This window comes from Pogoniulus pusillus, chromosome 6, assembly GCF_015220805.1.
Source record: "Pogoniulus pusillus isolate bPogPus1 chromosome 6, bPogPus1.pri, whole genome shotgun sequence".
Lineage (NCBI taxonomy): Eukaryota > Metazoa > Chordata > Aves > Piciformes > Lybiidae > Pogoniulus > Pogoniulus pusillus.
The window spans coordinates 23,312,615-23,335,920 of NC_087269.1; the positions used below are offsets into that span (position 1 = coordinate 23,312,615).

Here is a 23,306-nt window from a genome sequence, read left to right on the forward strand (position 1 = left end):
CCACAAGTGTCCCCAGGTATGGCAGATATCTGGGCAGTCTTTCACAGTGCTTCTGCACACTGGAGAAGCAGAATAGCATGCCACCCACTCCCTGGCCATATGCCTAAAGTCACACTCTCCAGTCAGCCTCCCTGACATGCATTTGAAGAGCTGCAACCCTGACAGAGCTTCCCTCAGAAAAAACATCTTCCTCACTTGCAGTAGGGCTACTGGTAGCACATGGCCCCTCCCCTCATCATTCCCATACCAAGTCACTCAGCAGCAGCCCCCAGCGTGCCAGGTACAACGATTGCAGAGCCACGGCACTCCAGCTGACTCCACATGTGAGCTTCCTGCCTGGCATCACAAAATCCTCACAGGACACCAGCATCATCCCTTTGCACCAGCAAGTGGTTGCTCTGACAGCTCATGCAATGAAGGAAGGCATGATAAAAACCCCACAATTCAGGAGACTTGTGCATGCTTCTGAGTCACATGCAGAAGCATACAAGCTCCAAATTGTAAAAGGACATCTTGCATGAGAAAAAAGAGTGTACAATAAAGACATCCTGACAGGATTAGCCCTAAACAACCACCTGGGTAGACTCTGTGGTGGAGTGAGGAGGAGAAAAGTATGACAGGATTTTCCAGTGCCAGAGCTGTGGTCTATTCTGTCTTTTGTTGCATTTTCCAGCTTCTGAGCAGCTGGTGCAAACGCAGCCACAGAAAGAAGGAGCTCCTAGCATCAGTGCTGTTCTGACATCCCTTTCTCCTCCTGCAGAAATCTTCCCAAACAAGTTTCCCTGTGCTGTGAGGAGGACCCAGACACAACTGCAGACACCAGGCTCCCTTGCACTCACTCTCTCTTGATTTACAGAACTTCCCCAGCAACAGCTGCATTGCAGATGAACCCTCTTAAAGTGGACATGCAATAAACGAGACAGCAGGACATGGAGCTGCTCTCAAGACAATGTGTGCCATACTGACAATCTCTCTGCTGCACACACAATGACTGCAACCTGTGCAAGAACTCCAGCAATTCTGTCTTGATTTCACTATGCACAGGTCTTGAAGTACACACCTTAAAGAGAAATTCCATCAAGCGACTTAATTTCTGGACACAAGCTCCTTCCTTCTCCCCATCCACTGATCACATCAGGTGTCGGTGGATTTGGATGACCCAGCTAAATAAATATCAGGCTACAGCTGGCTAGCAGACACAGTAACAGTGTGGCAGGAAGGCAGGTCTCAGTATTGCCAAGTAATTGCAATGCAAGTTCCATAGTTTCAGACATTCAGAAAGAGGAATATAAATTGCTCTGGATCAGACAAGTTGCACTTTTCCTTGTTCCGAAACTGGCCCCTCACCACCCCTTCAAACAAGCTAACTACATTGATGAGACCTGAGCTTTATTTCCAAGATGGGGAATGAATTTCAACTGCGTTTTTCAGATGAGAAAAAAATTCAATTAACATTTTATATTTCAGAGAGACGAGCAGTCTGAAAAGTCTAGAAAAGCAAAAACTTCTTGAGCATTTATAAGGTGGTGTGATGTAAATCCTTTTAAATTCATCTGAGGAAGTACTTAAGAAACTAAGCATATGCAGCAACAAAGAGCTAACAAGGCATAAGGTACTTCTTTAAAGCTGGGTAACCTTTTCCACAATAAAATAAACTGCTAGCAGCAGCCAGTCACCTGGACTTGTCAGCAATATTTGATAATGGTTATCAAAACAGCTCTTTTTTCACATCTCTGATGCTGAACTTTGCTGTTTGGAGAAGCGCATTGTAAGAGCTCAACTCCCACTCCACTGCTGTAGAAGTACTTCCACACAAACGATGAACTGACCAGCAGTTCACTCCTCTATATCATCCTTACTAAGTGCAAGAGCAATTCAGACAAGGCTGTGGATCATTGCTCTGCACTGATCAGACAACTAACAATTTTCATCTGGGCAACTTTGTAGCAATCTTAGATGCAACACAATATCATAATCTGCAGACCTGGCAGATCCTAGAACAGATGACATACAAATCAAAAACTGGCAGAGCTGGAAGTCACTTTCCAATCCTGCAGCCCAAAAATCAGAAATATCTAAAGCAGCACACAAGCTATGAATCACTAGATTAACTTGCACTGAAGAAGCACTTCCACTGCTACTGAGCTTTGTCTCTGCATAGGTGCTAGATATAAAACAAAGCTGTGCAACTTCAACTCCTCTAACTCCTCCGACAATCTCAACAGAGGTCATTTGATACTCAAAGCTTACAAAACCAGGCTTTGATGCAGGCACAATGAAACTTAACAGTATCCCAACTTTCAGACAAGCAAGAAGAACTCCTGATGGCATCACCAAGCTATACTCTATGTTAGCCTCCAAGAAGAACCTTCCCTTTGGGTTACAAGGTGCATCAAAGGCACCTTCCTTTTTCCACACTCATTTTTTTCCTCCAGCCACCCTAAGAAACCTCTTGGCCCATCACCCATGCAGTGTCATATGCTTTGATACAAGCAGAGAAAAGAAAAAGAAACAAAAGGGGGGAAGGGGGAAGAGAAAGAAAAATTCTCAAGATTTACATGGACATTTCCAGAATGGTAGCTGCTCCACTACAGCAGAAATGCTAAGTGTATTTGGCAGGCACTGCAGACCAATGCATGAAGAGGTTTAACAAGCTGTTTTGCCTGCAAAAGCTTCCAGGGCACTCGTGCTATTTGAAATGTCCATTTAGTAAGTGTCCCAGAGAAAGCACTGGACTATCCCCTGTGAAGTCATATTTCAAGTCAGATGTATGACATCAGGTCTCTAGCAGCAAGCACAAGAACAGGATCAACACAGACTTCTCACACATATCCAGGAATGCAGAGAAGTTTACACACAATGTTCTGCTGCACAGACAAGAAGACTCTGCACTCAGAAGCAACACCATTAACTGCATACCCCTGTGGGAATGTACAGATCTGGAACAAAGCAACAGGTTCAGGAAATAATCTTCAAGAGAGAAGTTGGGGTAAAATTCACCTTCTTGAGCTACTTTATGCTCAATACCACCAGTAAAAACCAGAAAGCTCAGAGGAAGGAAAAAAGAACAACCCAATAACCCACAAACACCAACAACCATACAAACACAACAAACAACACTCCCCCCGCCCTAAACACACAAAAAATTATCAAAATAAAACACAACACCGAAACAATCCCAAAATGGTACACTTAAATTTAAAGCATTCTAGCTCTTTCCCTTCCTATTTCCACCTCAGACTTCAGGCTATGTTAGACCATTTCTCCTTTTCTCTTTGCTCCTCTGGGACTGAAAAAGCCTCCTCCTTCAAAGAAGAGTTGTCTTCAACATAAAAAAAATAGCATCTTTCTCTTCATTGCTATCACTTACCAATCTATACGGAGTTACTAGAGATGGCACAGTAACAGCAGAGGATAAAGAACATCCAAGTACTGAATTACTCCACTCAACAAGATGCAGCCTACAGCAGCTAACTCAGGTGCTTAGAAGAGACTAGAAGTGAGGTAACGGAAAGAATCTTTTCCACAAGCTTTCAGGAACTGAAGTTTTAACATCGTTGTTCACACTCAGCCTGTATTCACATGAGCTTAAAAAGCTCACTAGGATTTGGTCTAGTAAGAAAGACCTACGCCATTACTACACAGTTCTACCTTTACCAATTCTACAGACAAACAGTATCTGCTAGTGCCATATGCTAGGATGTGTATTGCTGCACTAACGTTTGCTGGGCACAATGAGGAAGTCCTTCCTAAAGCCGCCCACAAAAACATACCTTGCTAATTGGTAGCACTGCAAACAACAAAGCAGTATCACTTTTTGAGCTACAGGACACTGAATTTTTTGGCAATAAGGGCAGAGGCTCCTCTCACCAGCTCCTCCTTCCCCAGTCAGATGCAAATTACTAGTTCTTCCAGGACCAGTCCTTATAATGGTCAGCCTCCATATAGGAGGCTGTAACTCAGGGTAGTGACAAGACTTCCTTAAGACTCCAGTGGAGTGAAAAATGCCAAAGCCTAGTCTCTCTCATACACTGCCTGTTCACTGCCCAGGCCTTCCTCACCATGCTATTAGCTCTCATACACAGGGATGCAAACTCCAGCTCCAGGAAGGGAAACCATGAGGGACAAAAGCAGTATGCAGGGTCAAGACCAGTACTAGCCCTAATTGCACTTGACATGGTTTAGCATCACACAATTTCAATGACAGCAGCCTTGTGTTATCAATAGTGCTAGTGCAGGCTGGTTAGTTTTGTGTTCAAGTCTGAAACCTGCAGGCAATGCTGAAACGTAATTATTTGCACCAAGTCTAACGGAGAAAAGCTTTAAGCTATTTCAGAAATAGTTATTTGTAGGTATAGAGAACAGGAAAAAGACCCAAAAAAGAGAAAGACATCATCTTTTTCCACTCACATTTCATCCCAAAACAATGTAAATCCTGCTGACTAACCCAGTGAAAGCAGGGTTCATTCACCACCTCATAAAAGACAGGATTTGTCAGAGCACTATTGCCCAAAGTTTAGACTGAAGAATGTCAGTGCAAATTCCCACACCACCATCCCAGTGGCAATGACAGGATGCCAGACAGCAAGCGTTGTATGTAGGATGCTGTCCTTTCTTAATACATCACCAGCCAACCTCCTCCTCCCCCCTCCCCCCCCTTCCCTCCTATGAGAAAGTTTAATCCTTTGGCTTGCACGCATCTGGTAAATTTTTCAGTCCCTGTTTGCCACTATCATAGCGGCAACAGCCACTCAGAGATAACCTAGCAGCTCCACCGCAGTCTGCAGGCTGCCGCTCCCTTCCTTCTCTCTTAACCTTTGGGTCAGCAGGCCTACAAAGAGCTATGCCCACTCCCAAGCTCTTCTTTATGGACACATTTCTTCTCTAAAGGCACACGTGCACGGTGCTTGCTTTCTTTTAAACTAATTGTGTCTTCATTCCCACATTTCCTACTCTTTTCTCTGAGCTCTCAGCTCAGTTTTTGGGACTCTGACAGGAGTCTGCCTTTGATGCCCCAGGGAAAAAGAATCTTGTTTTTCATAGCAAAATCACCTGTGCTTTTCAGCAAAGGGAAAACATTAGGTAACACCCTTCGCAGAAACAGGACACTAACCAGGATTTGTTCCAGTGTTACTACTAAGCAGCCTGCAACCACAGAAAAAAACAAATCAGCTCAGAGCTGCGGGTGCTTGGACAACAGCTAACTCAAGATAGGAATTTAGGATTGAAGAAGGACAGCAGGTCACCACTTTGGAGAGATATGCAATTCATGCTCTGAAGAACGTAACACGAAAGCGCTGGGAGTACAGTATCACATCCACATGCACACACACATTCTGTGAAAGGTCATCACATTTACTCAACTCACATCTCAGAGACAGGGAATTCTCCTTCTGACTCTGCCAGTAACAGAGTGAAACAGATCCCAACACCAAGAGTAAAGCCACAGTTATGTCCTCCTTTCCTCATCCCATAATAAAAAGCAAGATACAACATTAACCACACATCTCTGATTATCAGTATTATCAGTAATTAGCTACTTGCCACCATCTACCCCAGTTTGTTCATTTAACAGGCAGGAACATGAAAAATTTCACAATATTCTCTGACATGAAAGGAGGAGAGTAAAGCAGTGTTACTAAAGGGATATTTTAAAGAAAATAATTCTAGATTAATATAATTATTAATTAAAATAACTGATCCAGAAGAGACAGATAAGCATTTAGAAAAAAGAGAAAAGTTAAAACAGAAAGAAATAGAGCTGGAGAGTAACAGGTGGAAAAAGCTGTAAGAAATCAAAATCTAACACCTATAGACTCGGTTTTCCCAGAAAGCTAATCCATGCCTCACTGATCTTTGGCCACCCTCAGTGCTCAAAAAGCAGCTAAGATACTGCTGGCCCATTTCTTCAGAAGCATTTTGCTTTTGTTCTCCAAAAATCATATAGGCAGCAACACCAGAATGCTTGGGGAGCTGTAACAGAAGTATACAGTGATATTTAAATAGAGAGCAAATTTAACAAGGTACAAAAAGGAACCTGGGGTCAGCATACTCATAGGATTGCAGATTTTGAAGCATTAAGCTTATCATAAGTACCAGCAGGAACTACAGCTGTTTAAGTTACAACTTGACACTTCCTCCACATACCAAAAAGACCCAAAAAACACATTACAAATAATAATAAAAACAATCTATAAAATATTTCAACATTTTAAGCAGGCATTTGATCATCAGAAATCAATGTGCCTCTGATTTCCCAACATGATTACTATGAGCATTGACATCACATCTGTTGCAGGCAAACAGCCAGTAAGGTGAGATACTCCACATTTGTTTTTATGACATTCAAGGTTTCTTTCCTGCACTAGTGATGCTAGTGCCAACTGATATTTATTTCCTCAGCCAAGCCAATAGCTACTCTATGGTAAAAACATCTGCAAATTAACTTTTTTTGTAAAATCTGTTCTCTTGGTGAAAAACAGGTTTCAAGAACAGAAAAACAAAAAACAAATCAAAGAAAACAAACACCTGAAACACCAAAACAGGTAATAGGCCAGAATTAATGAAAAGGGGGTGATGTTCTGTTTGTCAGGGTTGTGAAGCAGACAGATGGTGCTCATAGGTGGCACAGTGGAAAGAGATTTTTTTCTATTATCATGCTTTCCTTCTGAAAAATGTCTTCACCCAATTTGCAGGGCCAGAAAACCTGAAATAATTCCAGGATGTGGAAGGGAACAAGGAGATTGTTATAGTCCTCTCTTAAAACAGTTGTGCTAACTCACTGATTTTTGAGGGGAGAGAGAAGAATTCTTCAGATTTTTTTTAAAGCCATGAATTAATATTCCTGTGGCAATGATGATTTTAGTACTATACAGAGGATCAAATTTGGAGGCAATGAAATTTCCATGCTACACCCCAAAACCACCAACAACAAAAAAATAAAAACAAACAAACACTTAACCAAACAAAAAAAGCACCAACCCATAAACCCACAGCTTTTGCACTTGATCTCTCTTACCAAGAAATTCAGATAGCTCTCCTTGCCCCAGATATCTACAACATACTCAATACCCCTCTCTTCACTGGAGGGACACATGGAAATATTTCAATCATGGCTCACTGATCAGAGTAGATGCTCTAGAGCCAATGGCTTTGGGACACACGCAGGTGTTAGTTTAACCACATCTGCTGTATGCAAATCTAGTTTACACTGAGAAAATAAAAAACCCAACTTTCTCACCAAGCCCCTTTCTCCAACCTCATGTGGAGGCAGTAGTAATTTCTCTCAATCTGTGTGCCCACTAGCCCCTCCTCCTTCACTGTCAATGCTGGAAATTTAATACTCAATGTGACCACTGAGAAGAGAGACACAAGCTGAAATCCTGTCTGCTCTGTTCCAGCTACTTTATAAAATATACAGCGTAAACTGAGAGGCATCCTGGGGCAACCCCAGCCACCACTTACATCCACAGCAGGAGGAAGCCAGCTTCTGGACCTAGTGAACCAAAGCAGAAGCTGGGCTTCCACCACTTGCCAACCCACCAATCCCTGCGAGCTCTCATACTGGGGCCATATTAATGTGTTGGGGTGGGCAAAAAGCCAGACTGCCTCTCGGTGGCCCCCAGCACCAGCCTTTCTTCCTCTTTCCTTTTACATACATCCCTCCTCTTCTCCACTTTTTCTTGTAGAGTTTCCACTAGTGCCATACACTGCTTGAAACTCACTGCCCCTGAGCCGGGGGCTGCAAGTGGAGAGGTGGAGAAGGAAGTAGGCTGGTGGTGGGAGATAGAGGGCTGCAGTTTCTGACATCAGTAGAGCAGCTCACCCGCTGCTGCACGCGTGTATACTGCGGTGCAGAGCGGCGAGTCCAGCCACTCACTATTCATGCACCCACCCCACCGACCCATTCCTCCCCTGCAAATCCCCTCCCGCAGCACACAGCCACTTAAGGTCACCCTGCCAGTCAGCCCCCAGCAGCACACACTGGTCTCAGCGGGTGCAGCACTCTCTGCTCCCTACGTCCCTCCACGTGCGCAAAGAGCTCCCAAAAAAGCCCCAGCTAACACTGCAGCTGATCTCCTAGATACGCTCCTTAATCACAGCATCTCTCAACCTCCTGGAAGGCGGCGGCCAGGAGGAGGAGCTGGGCACGGGGATGCTCTTGACACTCGGCCTCAGGGCCACCCTGCAGGAAGGGCAGCTCCTCTCCCACACCAAATGACTGGACCCGATTTGGCTGCTCAGCAAGTATGGCTAAGCAGACACGGTTTGATTTGCTGTCCTATGCAAGAAAGGACATTCGTCCCCAGCCTACTAACATAGGCACACGCAGAGGACAACCATTACACGACATTTCCACAGGAGTTCGGATTTGCGAATCAACCATCTGTGCCCGGTGTGCTGAGCTTACTCGCTTCACACGCAGAGCCGATTTGCCAGGCTGCAGCGCACCACCGCTGCGTGCGTCTAATTCAAGCGGGTCTGCTGTAGTTCACAGGCGACTTCAAACCTGGCAGCCGTAAGCGCTAAGTGAGCCCTAACTCAAACACGACCTAGGAACGTTGATAGAGCACACCAAGACAGAGGTTAGGGATTGACGCTGCTCAACTTCCTCTGCAGCGTTCAGTTCAGGGAAAACTATCACTGACATCTCCAACAAAACTCCAAAACCCAAGTCAGTAGCCACTACAGAACTGAAAGCAAGGACAAGAGGTGTATATTAAAACAAACAAACAAACAACCCGTTGAGCTGGAAGTATAAAGGCAGAGCTTTTTTTTCTGTTAGGGTTTGATACACTGCTCCTCCCACAATTCACATAATCTCCTACAGGAGCAAAACAAAATAACTGAGTGGACTACAGTATTTTTGTCTAGTTTACAGATTCAAAAAGGGGAGAGTAGGGAGAGAATTTACCTCTTTCTTATACTGGCAAGAAAAAGCCACAGTTACAGAGGAAACATTGAAGATGTCTAACTTGCAAGACAGCTTCTTTTCATTTTTTCATCAACAGACGTCATTTCCAAGAGTTGAAAGACACAGACTTTCAGCAGCAAATTACACTACACAATAGATGTAATCGAGATTTCCCACACACAACCCCCCTAAAAAACAAGGTCAAAAAACAACTACACATAGTGGTATGATCACTATATACTATTTGTTATAAACAACAACCTAAAAATTATCACAGCATAGAGTTCTACCTCTTTGTAATGCAGGACTTTCTCTTAAAATAGACACTGGAGAGTCAAACAGCAGCTTTTCATCACCGCAAGCAATTTTACTTAATTTAAACGCTACTGCCCAGCAACTGAAGCACTACTTGCTATGACTTTTCATGTTCAAAAAGTATTCTGACAACATCCACAAAACAACTTCCAAAAAATTAGTTATTACTTCCCTCTACTCATAGCTCTGGTGAAAGCCTGTGTGTTCAATCCCATAGGAATTTCAGATGACTGAAGCATTGTATTTCCCCCATGTGTAACAACCACTGCTCTTACGTGTCAGCAAAATGCTAAGGTGGAATCCGTTTTCCCTCCCTTTCCAGAAGCATTTGGCCCCTATTTAACACCACAGTTCTTGGCATACTGTTCACTGGGCAGTCTTGAGCATCAACACAATATGAGTAATAGCAAATACTTCATTAAAACTGAAACACAAATTTTAATCTAAGCCAGCTCTTACTGACACGGTTTGTCAAAAAAAGAAAGAACAGGCATCCAAAAATCATGGACAACAGAGAAACAGAGACCCTAATCTCAACACCTGACTTCTTATTTTACACAGGGTAAGGCTTACTAGACAGAAGTTGTTAGGACCACCCTTCACAAAAACCATCAAACACAGTGGCTCCTGAAGTAGCATTTTCTACATCGGGTGTTTATATGGGTTCAAATTCTGATACAAAAGGTACAAAATTTTAAACATATCTATGCTTAAGTTGGAGAGGGGCAGGGTAACCCCATATGACAGAATATTCCGGTGCTGCAACCAAGCCTGGATGAAAACAACCACGAGAGGAAGGTCAGGAGAGTGGGTTAACCTGCACCACAGACACTCAGCTGGATGCAAAGGAGAGCCCCATGAGTGTGTACTGTCAGGCAAATACACAGCCTCCCTAGGCAGAAATGCCAGCCTGAGGATGGGAAGCATCGGGCAACACATAACCAGGATACCACAGAATTATTGCCACAATTCTCCTTCCATGGGAGACAGCTTTCTAAAATGCGTTTGCCTGAGACTGTCATTTTCAAGTTGCTGAATCAAATATCCTTAATCATCAATTCACAGATACAATGTCCAAATAGCATGCATTTTTCCTTCAGTGTTTTAAAAACCTATTCCAAAGTGAATTCACTAAGATCCTACTGAAAATACTGCGTCATTTTTTGTATCAACCACTTAGTCTATCAGCAAACAGCTAGAGTAACTGATGAACCTACATATTCAGCTAAAGTTGCCATCCACTTTGCACTGTAAATGCAGATTCTATACTCCTCAGGTAAAACTTGAACAAAACATGACCAGTCTCTTGTTTCTGATATTCTTCTATTCTAACAGAAACATTCATTTCACTTCCTAGCTCTCCCCACACTTGTTCTTTACCTAACCAGTACCTCTGTAAGTCAGGCTAGTATCCTCAATGTATTTTATTAAAAGGAAAGTGAGAAATCTAGAAAGTAATAAGTAGTAGCTCAAAACATGGCCTGTATTCACCTTTATTTAGTTTTCGGTTTCAGTGGGCTGTAAAACATACCAATATGAACAACAATAAGAAGATCTATACATTGCTCCAACTCTTTAGAAGCCCAAACACTTAAGAACTGAGTCAAACAGTTCTGCTACTCTTGGATTTCTTTTAACAAGTTTCTGAATTTTGTTTCAGCCATATTAATCCTGCAGTTTTCCCCCTTTTTCTTATCTCTGGAGTCAACTTCAGTTCCACCTCTTTTGTAAGAAAGCAGTTTCTCATTTGTGATCAGTTTATCAATCTGTCTTGTCCCTTCTCTAAGCAGGCTTGTGCCTACTAGTATCTGAGAAGATCGCTCTCCTGAGATTTTGTCCTCATCAGAGGATGGACTCTGCAAAGAAAACATGGCATTAATGGCCATTAGCAAAACAAAGCCACCCTTCGAACCTCTACATCTTTAAGCTGAACTAATTTGGAACTCAAGAGACTGGATATCCTACCTACATCAGCGAGCACTGTCATCTGACTGTGGAGTGGACACCAATTCTCGTAGGACCTACAGCCACCTCCTAAACAACACAGACTCCCCTGGTTGGTCCCCAACATCACCTCACTGTGTCTAGATACCAAAACAATACTCAATCACATACACTTATTTTCACAAGTGGAAAAAAAAAAAAAGTCATCTGCCATGGCATTATCTACTTCAGATACTTCTGACACTACTTCTACATGCAAGCTACAGTAAATGGATTTTTTTTCACCATTCCTCAAGCCATCTTTTTTTGGGGGGACACTGTTCAGTCTGGAGAAGAGGAGACTCTAAGGTGACCTTATTGTGGCCTTCCAGAATCTGAAGGGGGCCTACAAAAAAGCTGGGGAGGGACTTTTTAGGCTATGAGGTAGTGACAGGACTAGGGGGAATGGAGCAAAGCTGGAGGTGGGGAGATTCAGACTGGACGTAAAGAAGAAGTTCTTCACCATGAGCCTGTAATGGGCTGCCCCATGGGAGGTGATTGAGGCCCCATGCCTGGAGGTGTTGAAGGCCAGGCTGGATGAGGCTGTGGGCAGCCTGATCTAGGGTAGGGTGTCCCTGCCCATGGCAGGGGGGCTGGAACTAGATGATCCTTGTGGTCCCTACCAACACTGACTGATTCCATGATCTTCCACTTTTATCACCACATTTTGTATTCTGGCAAAAAAGGAAAACATCTATTCTATCTTTCTGGTTTGTAGGGATTAGACAAAACATTATTGACTTCTAAATCATTTATCAAGATCATTTGTCTCCTGCCTTTTTTTTTTTTCATTTCTCATTCAATCCCCCTACTAAGCCATCTAATCAACTAGCAAGACAGTCAAGGGCCAAATACATTAAATTTGAAAGGCCTAGGACTTGGATCTTGTTTTATTCACCTCCTTTAGAAACAGTCATGGCATTTCAACTTGCTGCACTCTGCTTTCTTAACCAAGTTCAGTTTCTCTCACTCTCCCCCTCACCCACTCTACCCGCAAAGCAGCTTAAATCCTTGTAAGGGATTCCCTAGGCACTAGAAGATGCACATTCCCTGCATGCTGCAAGGTGCAGTACTCTCTGTGCATATGTACATCCCTTGAAAACAGAGGGCAGCCTGGGGGATGAGTTAAATGTTTTTCTCCTTTCTTGAGACTACAGTCTGGTTCCAGTTTTAGAAGTCTCCAGGACTTGCAGAAGTACTTGTTCTGATTTACTGAGAAGTCAAATTCATGAGATTTCTCTACTCAGCCTACTTCTGCCTTTAAGGGCAAACTTTTTAGTTTCCCAACATACCATGCATATATAATGACAGCATGGAAGAACCATCTATCCTTCAGAAAAAATAATCACATCTATCTGTTAAGTGACATCTCCTAGGTAGAAATGACATTCAACAAAACCAGTTTTCAGCACTCCTCTTTATTAAAAGTGATAAGTATATGTATATAAATCTTGTATAAACATACCTCTAGCTCAGCTCACAGAAAATCTCAAAAAGGAAAAAGACAACATCAGGGAGTATCTAATTCCAGATACAGGAATTTTTCTATCATCCTATACAACTTCTTTTCAATCTCCTCTCTGCCACACAACTCAATTATTTTATAACTCTCAAACAATGACCAAGATAAGCAACCTCAGATCCCTTAAACTTATTACACCTTCAACTCCAGCAAAGTAGCTTCTTTAATAAAAAGGGTAGATTGAGACACTAACCTCTGGCTGACAGTTTTTTGGTGTTGATGATTTTTGCAGCGTATTCCTGTGATGAATTTTTCTTTACACACCTGCGGACCACAGAGAAGGCTCCCCTACAAAAAAATAAAGAGGGTAGGAGCTATGAAACTGAAAAGGAGAATACAATAATAGCTGTTCCTGTCCCCGGAGCAGACTAGATTAAGGACAGGGTAGAAGACATACAGAGGAGGGAAACAACATATGAGAATCTGATGAACAGTGCATGCTGTCTGATCATCAAATAAAACGTAGTCTACCTAGTCTTTGAGCCTCCTCACAGACAGCGGAGCATGAACAGCACGCTGTGCAGCACAAGAAAGAGACCATATGGCCACAGAAACAGGACAGGAAGGGATTGATGAATGGGAGACAAGCAGCCCACAACAATGCTGCAAACACCAGCCTTAAGTCCATCTCCCAAAGACGGTATCCCCAACAGTCACATCAGACAACCAGGACTCATTTCTCCCACATTCAAATGCCAGCTTGGTCATGAAATTGCTGCAACACTTTGCAGAAGTTACTAGGTCTCTTACATCTCTCTACCCACCTGCAAAATGGGGATAAGTATGTACCTATTAATGGGTGAGGAAGCTACGAGGCTTTGTACATTTTCTCAAGGTGGAACTACTGATATTATTACAACTATTTCAGAGAGCCACTTGGAGAAGAAGTCTGAGAGAGAGGGAAGAAGGATTTCTGTGAGGAAAACAGAGATAACACAACAGAAACCAAGGTGAAAAGATAGGGACTCAAAATCTAAAGGACTTAACAGATGAGCACTTGAAAGCAGTCTCCTCTGGTTTTTGGTGTGGCTTTTTTTTTTAAACCAAAACCCAAAAACAACAACAAAAACAAATCAGAGTGAGACAAGAATAACAGCTGGTGGCTTTACAGGAAAGATCTGGAAAGGGGAAAAGGATACACAAGAGAAAACTGGCAGAAAATTCCAAGTCCTTCAGACCAGGAACATAAACCCACGTCTATGGACAAGCGTACATATTTCAAGTATAAGAAAAGGGAGCAGAAACTGCAGAAGGGCCTCCGAAGACAGTCCCACAGAGAACCTAAAATATCTTAAACACTCCCAGAGTTCTGCCTTTTTCTTCCCTTTCTCAGTCTCTACACAAAATCCAATAAGCAGCAAGGTGAGCACTAGCACCAGGGCCCGGGCTTGGTGACACACAGCTGCAGCACAGGGGGCAGGGACAGGGACGGAGCTGGAGAGAAGATGCAGCAGAGGCCAGGAGGAAGGAAGGGAGAGAGGAAGGGAGAAAAGGCGAGAGTAGCAGTACCCAGGAAAGCAGTCCCCATAATCCTACCCTGGCCGCTGCTATGCTGCTTTCCTGTCCCACAAGGTTCCCCTGCAAAGCCCTGTCCTACGGCGCAGAAGCAGGTCTGCCAATGCAGAGCCAAGTGCAGAGAGAGGAAGGGAGCAGGACGGTGCAGCAGCACCTGGTCGTTTCACAGGGACAAGGAAGTGAGAACTGAAGCATCGCAGAGCGGCAGTAAGAGTACCGTGTCCCGGCGCGGAAACAGTTGAAAGAAAGGACAGCATGTAGCATGGAGACAGTACGGGGAGAAGGCAGCAGCCTGGTCTTGAGGAGGGCAAGGGGGGGGGGGGGGAAGAGAGAAAATCCTGGGGTGCAACAGGAGCCTGCAGTCAGAGGCGGGCTGCAGAAACACCCGCGGCGGGGACAACCCAGAAGCACCTTTCCCTTCAGCGGCGATGCCGCTGTAGTGGACGAGGGGCTGGAAAGCAGGATTACAGCGAGGCAGCCTAATCCTCCTGCTGCTCCACGGAGAACAGGGGCACCCGCACACGGCTCTCGACAGAGCTGGCAGGTCCCGGGGCCGACACGGGTGATGGGGCGCGGCGCGGGGCGCACAGCGGGCTCCGTACTTGCCAAGCTCCTCGTAGAGCTGGTACTCGTCGGTGAAGCGGGTGCACGTTGCCGTGGTGGCCATGTTCAGGCAGAGGGAGGCTCAGCGCCGCTGAGGCATGGGGCAAGGCAGCCACGACGGGCAGGGACGGGCCGGAGGTTGCACGCTGCTCGGCGGCTTTCCTCCTTGCTCGGCGGGGCGGCGCAGGCGCCCCCCGCTCCAGCTCCGCTCCGCCGTGCACAGTCACCGCTCGCCGGGGAGGGGAAAGAAGGCTGAGCCTGGCCAGCACCGCGAGAACTGGCTCGGAGACACCCCGCGACGGCCCCCTCCCTCCGCCCCTCCACAGGCCCCGGCCCGCCGCGGGGTGTGGCCGCCGGGGGCGCTCCCGGGGCGCCCGCAGCGCTGGCGCCGACGCCAGCGCGGGGGGCTGCAGTCGGGGCGCGGCCGTCTTCCTCCACCGCGGACGCCGGAGCGGACACTGCAGTCAGCGCCCCCGCCCCCGCGCACGGAGGGCGGGTAGACTGCAGAGTGCTCACCCTCTCCACGCGCTCGTAAGCGGCTAGGAGACTGCAGGACCGGGAGAGAGTACCGCGGCCGAGCGCACTGGAGACGGATTTTTCTTACTTCCCCCTGCGAGGGTTCCAGGTTGAGGCTGCAGCACCCGGACTCGGGAGAGCTGCGGCCGGATAAACTTCCTGCATACAATGGGTGGAGAGAACGAGGCAGGGAAAGAGAGGAAGGGGGGCCACCGCCCTCCCCTGGCCGCACGTCGGCGGGGCTACCGCCTAGCTGGTTGCGTTGGGCGACCCGGCGCTTGCGTGACCCGGTCCGCTAGCTGTCCCCTTTCTATCTCAAGCAGCAGCCGCTCTGATGTTCTCGCCGCTCTGTGCGTGCACCGTTAATGAAGAACGAGGGCGGAGAGGAAGAACAAGCAACTCCCGGCTGCTGCTGCCCTGGCTACAGTCTGAGGCCATCGCCCACCGCAGCGAACGGAGAGCGCTGTGTTGCCGTCGGTGGGAGAGGGAAGCGGAGCCCCGAGTTCTCATCCGTCTCAAAGTTGGGCCCAGTGCGCTCCCGGACGGGAAGCACCATTAGGTCGCCCGACCTTGGTGGGTGCGTGTGGGAGTCCCCGAGGAAAATAATCATCTGGTGCAGAGGTTGCGTAGTAATGTGCGAAATGGTTTGAAGCTGCCAAAGAATGGGACCCGGCATTCGCACACACCTATGGTTTGTGGGGATGGGACTTGGACACAAGACAAACAGAAGCCATCGTTCTCCAGCTGCAGTAGAAAACAAATCAGTTGTTCTGTCTCTAATAGCATGCCACCTGAAAGTGCTGTCTGCAGTACCTTTATAAGCAATTTTGTTTTCACCTGTTAACTAAGCCTGTCTCCTTCTGAACAATTGCCAAATCTGCTTAATATGCAGAATTATATAGGGCATCTAGCTGGAGAGGGAAGGACTGCTCTGGTCTCTACTGCACAGCTGAAGTGCCAACTGTGTTAAGAACATACCGAGAAGCAGATGAGTATATCATAAACCAGGAGAAATATTAAACAGATCTGAAAATAAAAAATCGTGTATAAAGACTCTGCATTATTACTCTGTGACTGGACTGTGAAATCATTGTTACTCAGTCCCATGAAAAGCAATGACAGCAGCCACCAACATTACCTCCCCCCACTGCCAGGTTAAATGCAGCCAGCCCAGTGCTGCAGAATCTATACCTAAGTGATGCAGTGAGCAAAAATTCACCCAGTCTATGCAGAAAGTAGACAGCAAAAGTAGGACAACATAACAGTAGCATTACAACAAAGTAATGCCTCTAGAAGGTGATTACAAACCCACACATTCTGCGTCCTCTATTATGCCAGCATTTAGACCTGGAAACTTGCTGAGACAGCAAAATAACTCACAGAAGTAACAAACCACCTGTCCAACAGGTGCCAGTCACTGAATCTGCTTCCTGCTTAGCTAAAACTGCTCAAACAGCATAGAAGAATTGCAGACAAGAGGGAGAGCTGTCTTGACAACTGTCCTGTATACCCCTCAATTCCTCTCTCTCGGTGGTTTGAATGGGAGTAGAAATGGCGAGAAAAGACCTGTCTCCCCTCCCTGCCCTGCAGGCGTGAAGAGGGGAGAGCAAGGGGCCCTTCCGGCACAAGGGGTGCCCGTGCAGTGCCCACCTGAGAATCGGGATGGGATTGGCTGTGGTCTTCCTGCCTAGGAAATGGTAACTCTGCTCTTTGTCTAGGGAGGGTATAAATATTGGGGAACTTCCCACCTTTGGGATTCCCGCCTTAGCGTTTGTGCCTGCCTGAGAGTTCTCCCCCCCGCCTGGATAGATTATACAGGAGCCCGGCACTCTGCTCCAAAGGACTGCTTCACCCATTAGCACCCTTTTGTGCAGACCTGAATGCCTCATAACGACTCTTAAGACGGCATCAGAAGAGAGCGAGAGGACAGGCTGCTGGACCAAGTGAGCCTGACTGTGAGTTATTTTGGCTCAGCTTTATTATTAACTGGGAAACACTATTCATTAATAGCTCGAGCCTTTTCCAACTTCTGACTTCCAAAATAGTCAGATTATCTATGGCAGCCATGTAGATTTTCTCAAACGAACTGAATCTGGTAAGTAAAATTAAATTAATTTCTGTATATAGTTTTGGGGGCGGGTTTTCGGGAAATAAAATAATTCTATTTTTGTATAAATTCCTGACTCAGCCACATTAATTCCCAGTCCGTACCAGGGGAATTGGATGATATCATAGAACTCGAGTGGGAGATTATAGATGTGGTGGTGGACAATGTTGCTAATACATCACCCACAGTGCACTTCCACCATCCAAAATGACATTAGATGTCCTTTGTGCAGGAAAGGCGAGCTGTTAATTTTATGCTGTGGTTGCACAAAGTGATGTAGTCAAGATATGTGCAACTTACTCCACTGTGTTAAAATACATGGATCAACTGGAACAGGACTCTGTTCCACTGTTTATTCCTCAACATAAAAACTGAGTGTGGATTTGAACACATGGTGCTGAGTGACCGTCCAGAGGGACAGAACCTAAATTTAGTGCATTTATCCGTTATTCTTACAAATTGAAGAAAGATGGCAAACGTGAAAAGGAGTACAAGCCATGACAAAGAAATACAGCAATAGAAGAGGCTTACTAAAGCTACATACTAAACTCAGTGAGTTGCAGCTGCAGTTGAGAACTGGTTTAACTGGACTCAAGGACTGTACCTTATACAAAGAACCTCATGATATTTAAGAAGCCCTGATTTCAGTGGTCTCATGGAAATACACAAGGAACATAAAAAGGGAGACAGAAGAGGAAGTTTCTTACCTTCAAGTGTTACAAAGAAAAGTGAGGTCTGGAAATCAGAAACAGAGAAGGAAGTGTGGAAAGAATAGCTAACCATGTGTTCTGCATAGCAAGTGCTACAGAAACAGATTGCTAACTGAGAAACTTTCGTTAAACAAGAAGTGGGATATAAATTGAGTGACATACTTGCTTGAATCAAGTACTGAGTGGGAGACTAAATTATGAGAGTAGTTTTCAAAAGGGATGTAGGCAAAATGAAGCAGGAGGAGGAGTGGCAATGTGGATAAGAGCGTATTGTGTCAACAAAAAAAATATTGATGTTCTGGCTGATGCAGTAGTCTACTTGTACTGAGAATAAAACTGCAAATGGAGGAGAATCTTGAATGGTGTCTGGTCAGAATAATGTTATAGGGCCCAGAAAATATCTGAACAGCAAGAGAGAGCCTTTGTGCTTGTTATGAGAAATACAGTTAATGAACAGTGAGATTCTCACCTCAGTTATGCAGGACTGAGATCTGGAAGTAATGTCTTGCTTTCAGTATTAGTTAGCTGCAGATTTCACATTATTAGAGCAGCAGCTTTGGTCTCTGTCTTTTAAAGTAGCACAGGTTTGCTTATACAGTGCATGGAACTGTCAGGGATTAATCTGATTTTAATAACTGAAGCTGAGTAAGTACTAAAGAAAGTAAGTATATGCAACAGATTTAATGCAAAGCCTGTGGTTGTAAATGAGCATTTTCTCTGATGTTAGTGGAATTTGAATTAGGCCACATCTGTCTGTTGAACATAAGGTCAGCCTTGGCATGTTGAAAAGTGCCTGTGGGAAGGCAGTAACACAAAAACATTGGTCTTTAGGGAAGAAGAGTGAAGGACTATAAAATGAGTTCATAGAAACTAAGTGGAATTCAACCCACTGGGGAAAATGAGAAGGGTATTGGGGAAGCTGCATGATAGTGTCTTCCTAGCAAGGCTGAAGAAGCCAAAGGGCAGCCAGGTATCAGTGTGGTGAGCAAAACAGTGCTGGCTAGTACCAGATATGAAGAGTGGGCATTAGCAAACATAAAGGACCTGGAAAAGTGTGCTAGTTTGAAGCTAGCTAGAATGTTTTGGTGAGAAGAAGTACATTCCAGGCTGTGAAAGGAAAACAATGGTGATGTCTTCTTCACTCAGTCTTGCTGAACAAGAAATGAAAACATTAGATAACACTCTCACCCTTTTTCTCTCACTGTTGCTTGGGCTGCTGGCTAATCAACATCTTACTCTCTAAGCTCACCTTCCATGTGGCCTAACCCACTTTGTTTCTTAACCTCTTGGCTGAACCTCTATTCTTCCTTGGGACTGGGGTAAGGTTGAGAGGGGCAGGGGGAAGGTGCAGGGGTGGTTGAGAGCCTCTCCTGGGGACTCAGGTTTCTGAGAGGGGTCTTGTGTTTCTGTATTACCTTTTACCTTGTATATTTCTGTATGTAATTGTATATACTGTAAATATCTGCTTGTATATTGTGCTAGCTGTAAATAAATAGCTTCATTCATATTTCCAGAGCTGGCTGAGTCTAGTCTGGGTGATTTCTAAAGTGTGTGTGTGTGGGGAGGGGGTGTGCGGGGAACACCCAAACCATCACAAAAAGATGAGAAAGGGTGGAGCTGGAAATTAGTTTGGAAGAGTGAAGGCAAAAAGTAAAAAGAAAACCAATGATGTAAAACGAATGAACCAATGACATAAATGAACCATGCCTCTGCTGCCCAGTTTATGTATTTATAGTGAGTAGGTTTTAACTGCTCACTTGGCATTTACAGGACATAAAATCCAACCTGTCCTGCTCTTATGTGAGGCTTGCTGGCACTGCCTCATTCTAGAACAAATAAAAAGATAAAACAAAATGCTCAGACCTCTAGAATTGTGAGGAATATTTTACCAGTTGAAAGTGAGGAAAGTTGTTAAAATTCTTAACAATTCTTTAACTTCAGACTCTACAAAGAAAAATGCAAATAGCTACCCCAGTCAAGCATCATTTTATCATGACTGTCCACAGATTCCTTGTCATATACACAAGAAAAAAAAACAACTTATTTTCATAGGTGATTGTTCATGTTCCTATACATACAATTAAAAAAAAACAACACTCTGTTTTTTTTGAACTTCAGAAGTTAATGCATATCTACTAGAAAAATCAATCTCCTTTAATGTGCCTTGTTCTCTTCCTTCTCCAAAACTGAGGTTCTTCTGTTATCTCTGAAAAATTCAAAAGAACCTAAGTGGATTTGTAGACATAGCTGATAAAGAGAAAAAGTAGTGTGCATAGGAGGAAGGTTGGAAAGAGAAGAACTTTTAGTGAAATAAATGTTAGAGTTCTGGAGAGAAGCAAACATTAAAGCATCCTACTAGTACAGACTGTTCACCCATCCATCTAGTTTAGTGTCTTGTCTTCAGCAATGACCTATACCAGATGAAAAATGTGAGGGAGAAGGAACACAAAGGGATGAAAGGAAGACAGGGAAAGAGAAGAGGAAGGAATTAAAACAGACAGATAAAGAGATCTGTATAACTATAACCTGTGTGCATACTGCACACTACTCGATTAGAATGGCTTTCTTCCTGACCCCAGGCTTATGATCAAAATATGCCCTGAAGCACAAGGATTGATAGCCCTTGTAATTTTGATCCTAGCTTGTGTCAGTGCATATGCTATTCTGTTTCATGTCAATGCCTAATCCTTTTTGATACTTACTAAGCTATTTAAGTCAATAATACCCCATAGTATTGAGAGTCAGCTGTTAATTATATGGCTCATAAAACATACAACCTGATATAATTTCAAATTTGTTCTATTTTAATGGCACTGAATGCTTCTCCTATTATGAGGCAGGGTCAGTAGTTATGTCCAAATGGCCTTGCTGTATAAATCTTTACCATCACTGCTGCAGGTCACCATACTGGGAGGTGTTCACACAAAGAGGGCACAGCAGTGGTCTAGCAAGGGTCTCAGCACCTGAGTGCCCCTGGACAGGCCATGCGTACCCACTGGCAGCCTGTCTGGTTCTTCAACTTCCCCAGTGACTCATGGGGACATGCCTTTCAGTAGAACTTTTTGTAAACCACCTAGGCATGAGGTATTTTCCTCTCACCTTGAAGTGCTTGTGACTGGATCTCAGAAACACGTTAGGTCCCCAGCTAGAAAAGGGAAGACTTTGGCACACATTCATCTCATTTAGTTGCCATAAAATCACTCATATTATTTTTCTGGGGCCTTACCTTTACTGAGGGATCAATGTGAGTTTATTGACTAATTTCACAGCCTGTTCTGGACTCCTGAAAAAGTACACGATTGTCCTGGAGTCTTGTACCCCTAAATTCCTCTCCTGCCCGGACTTCGGGGGGAAAGGAGAAAAACTACCTGGTTTCCCCCCCCCTCACCTGCCCTGCAGCCGTGAAAGGGGGGAGGACTGCCCCGTGAAAGGGGGCAACTGCCCCGTGAGTTCCCGCGCTGGAGCCAGGCCGGGATTGGCCGTGCGCTTTCGCGCCTAAGGTGTGGTAACTCTGCCCTTTGTCTAGTGAAGGTTATAAATATTGGGGGTCTTCCTGCCTTTGGGGGTTCCCGCTTTGGATTTTGCCCGTGCCTGGACGTATGTGTCTGCCTGAGCTCACACACTCCCCTGTGCCTGGACTGCAGAGAGACCAAGGATTCTCTTTCCTGTTAGGCACACCTTTGTGTGCCTAACGACCCTTAACGACCCTTAACGACTCCTGCAGCCGCTGGAAAGGAAGAGGAACATAGACCGCACGAGCCAGCCTGAGTGAGTTATTTGGCTTAGCTTAATTTAGTAAGAAACCGCTATTAATTAATAGCTGAGTCCTTTTCCAACCTCTGACTTCCAAATATAGTCAGATTATTGATGGTATCCTTGTAGATTTAATTCTCATGCAACTCAACCTGTTTATTAAACCACATTAATCTTTGTATATATAGTTGTGGGGGTGGGTTTTTGGAAAAATAAAAAATATCTATTTTGATAAATTCTCGACTCGGCCACGTATTCCTGCCCTCCGCAACAACGATATAAGCAAAGTCTGATATAAGAAAACATATAGACAGTTTCTTAAAGAGCTGAGTATTTCACCTGCAGATCAGTATAGATAGGACTGCAGCAGCTGAATTTTGTTTCTCATCTCATGTGTATCCAAGTGCCTTCAATACAAACCTGAGCTCTAGGTTAGAAACTGGGTGAGTTCCAGAGGAGCTCTAGGGCTTTACATCCTCCTCTTTCAATTTTGCTTTGCTAGAAACAGGATTTCCCACCATTTATATGGCAACAAGGTCATGTTCCCTGAATTCCTCCAATAGTTATCTAGTAACAGTAAACTGTACATTAAAGTCACTCTCACGAATTTGTTCGTGTCATTTGCCTCCCTTGGGGGGTGGACAAGAGAGATTTCCTTGCTTCACCTGAGCAAGTGAGCAGATCTGTATGTCCACTGTCAGGTATAGCTTAATAATGTGTCTAGACAGCTCTGTGATTAGTGAAGGGTTACTGTTGTGGGTATACGATACTGAGGAAACATCTTGAACATTCATTTGAATATGACCATCACAATGGAATGTCCAGGGGCTATTTTAAGAGTCACTGTGTTTGTTTAAACAAGATTGCGTGGCTCAATGACTGTTACGTAAAAGATGAACACAGATTTCTCCTTACATCCCAGATATCTCCACCAAGTTAGGATTATACATATCTACATTATGTATTAGACATACACTACATTGACTGGCATATGGTATATGTACACCATATGGAATGGTACTGATCAATTAATTAATATTGAAAACTAATGCCATATCCTGGAGTGGGGTCGCTGTGTTTAAAAAAAAAAAAAAAACGGTTCTGTCAAGGGGAAGAATGATATAGCAAGAAAGGTGACTGTTGGATAGTCCTCATGAGCTGAATGCTGTCTTTCACATTGTTAAGGAGAATAAGAACAAGCAACTCCCTCATTGCTGTGGGTCACTCAAAACCAAAAGGAATGAGAAATGAGCAGTTTGGTTTCTGTGGATCAGTCATTGCCATGTATTGCTACTGCTAAAAAACCCCAGCCTTCTGTTTAGTGCCAGCTACAACAAAATTTGTTTCTTTGTTTTTTTAAAATGGAAC

General features: G+C 44.5%; 1 protein-coding gene and 1 long non-coding RNA gene across 16 annotated transcripts in view; one reads left to right on the plus strand and one right to left on the minus strand.

Moving 5' to 3' along the window:
• The window catches only part of CAMK2G (calcium/calmodulin dependent protein kinase II gamma), a 136,472-nt gene extending 121,259 nt beyond the window's left edge, over positions 1–15,213 (minus strand). For 6 of the 15 annotated variants that reach the window (XM_064144942.1, XM_064144940.1, XM_064144945.1 and 3 more), the window contains exons 1-2: positions 14,852–15,213; positions 12,928–13,022 (exon numbers count right to left, since the gene is read on the minus strand). In XM_064144942.1, coding sequence (XP_064001012.1) covers positions 12,928–13,022; positions 14,852–14,916 — 160 coding nt within the window. In that variant the 5' untranslated portion in view covers positions 14,917–15,213. The remainder of the gene's footprint in view (positions 1–12,927; positions 13,023–14,851) is intronic. The other 9 variants (XM_064144949.1, XM_064144951.1, XM_064144954.1 and 6 more) reach the window with 3 other exon arrangements.
• LOC135176169 (uncharacterized) lies at positions 15,214–16,894 on the plus strand. Its single transcript, XR_010302566.1, has 2 exons — positions 15,214–15,383; positions 15,692–16,894. It is a non-coding gene; the product is annotated as an uncharacterized LOC135176169 (long non-coding RNA).
• Positions 16,895–23,306: the final 6,412 nt, after the last annotated feature.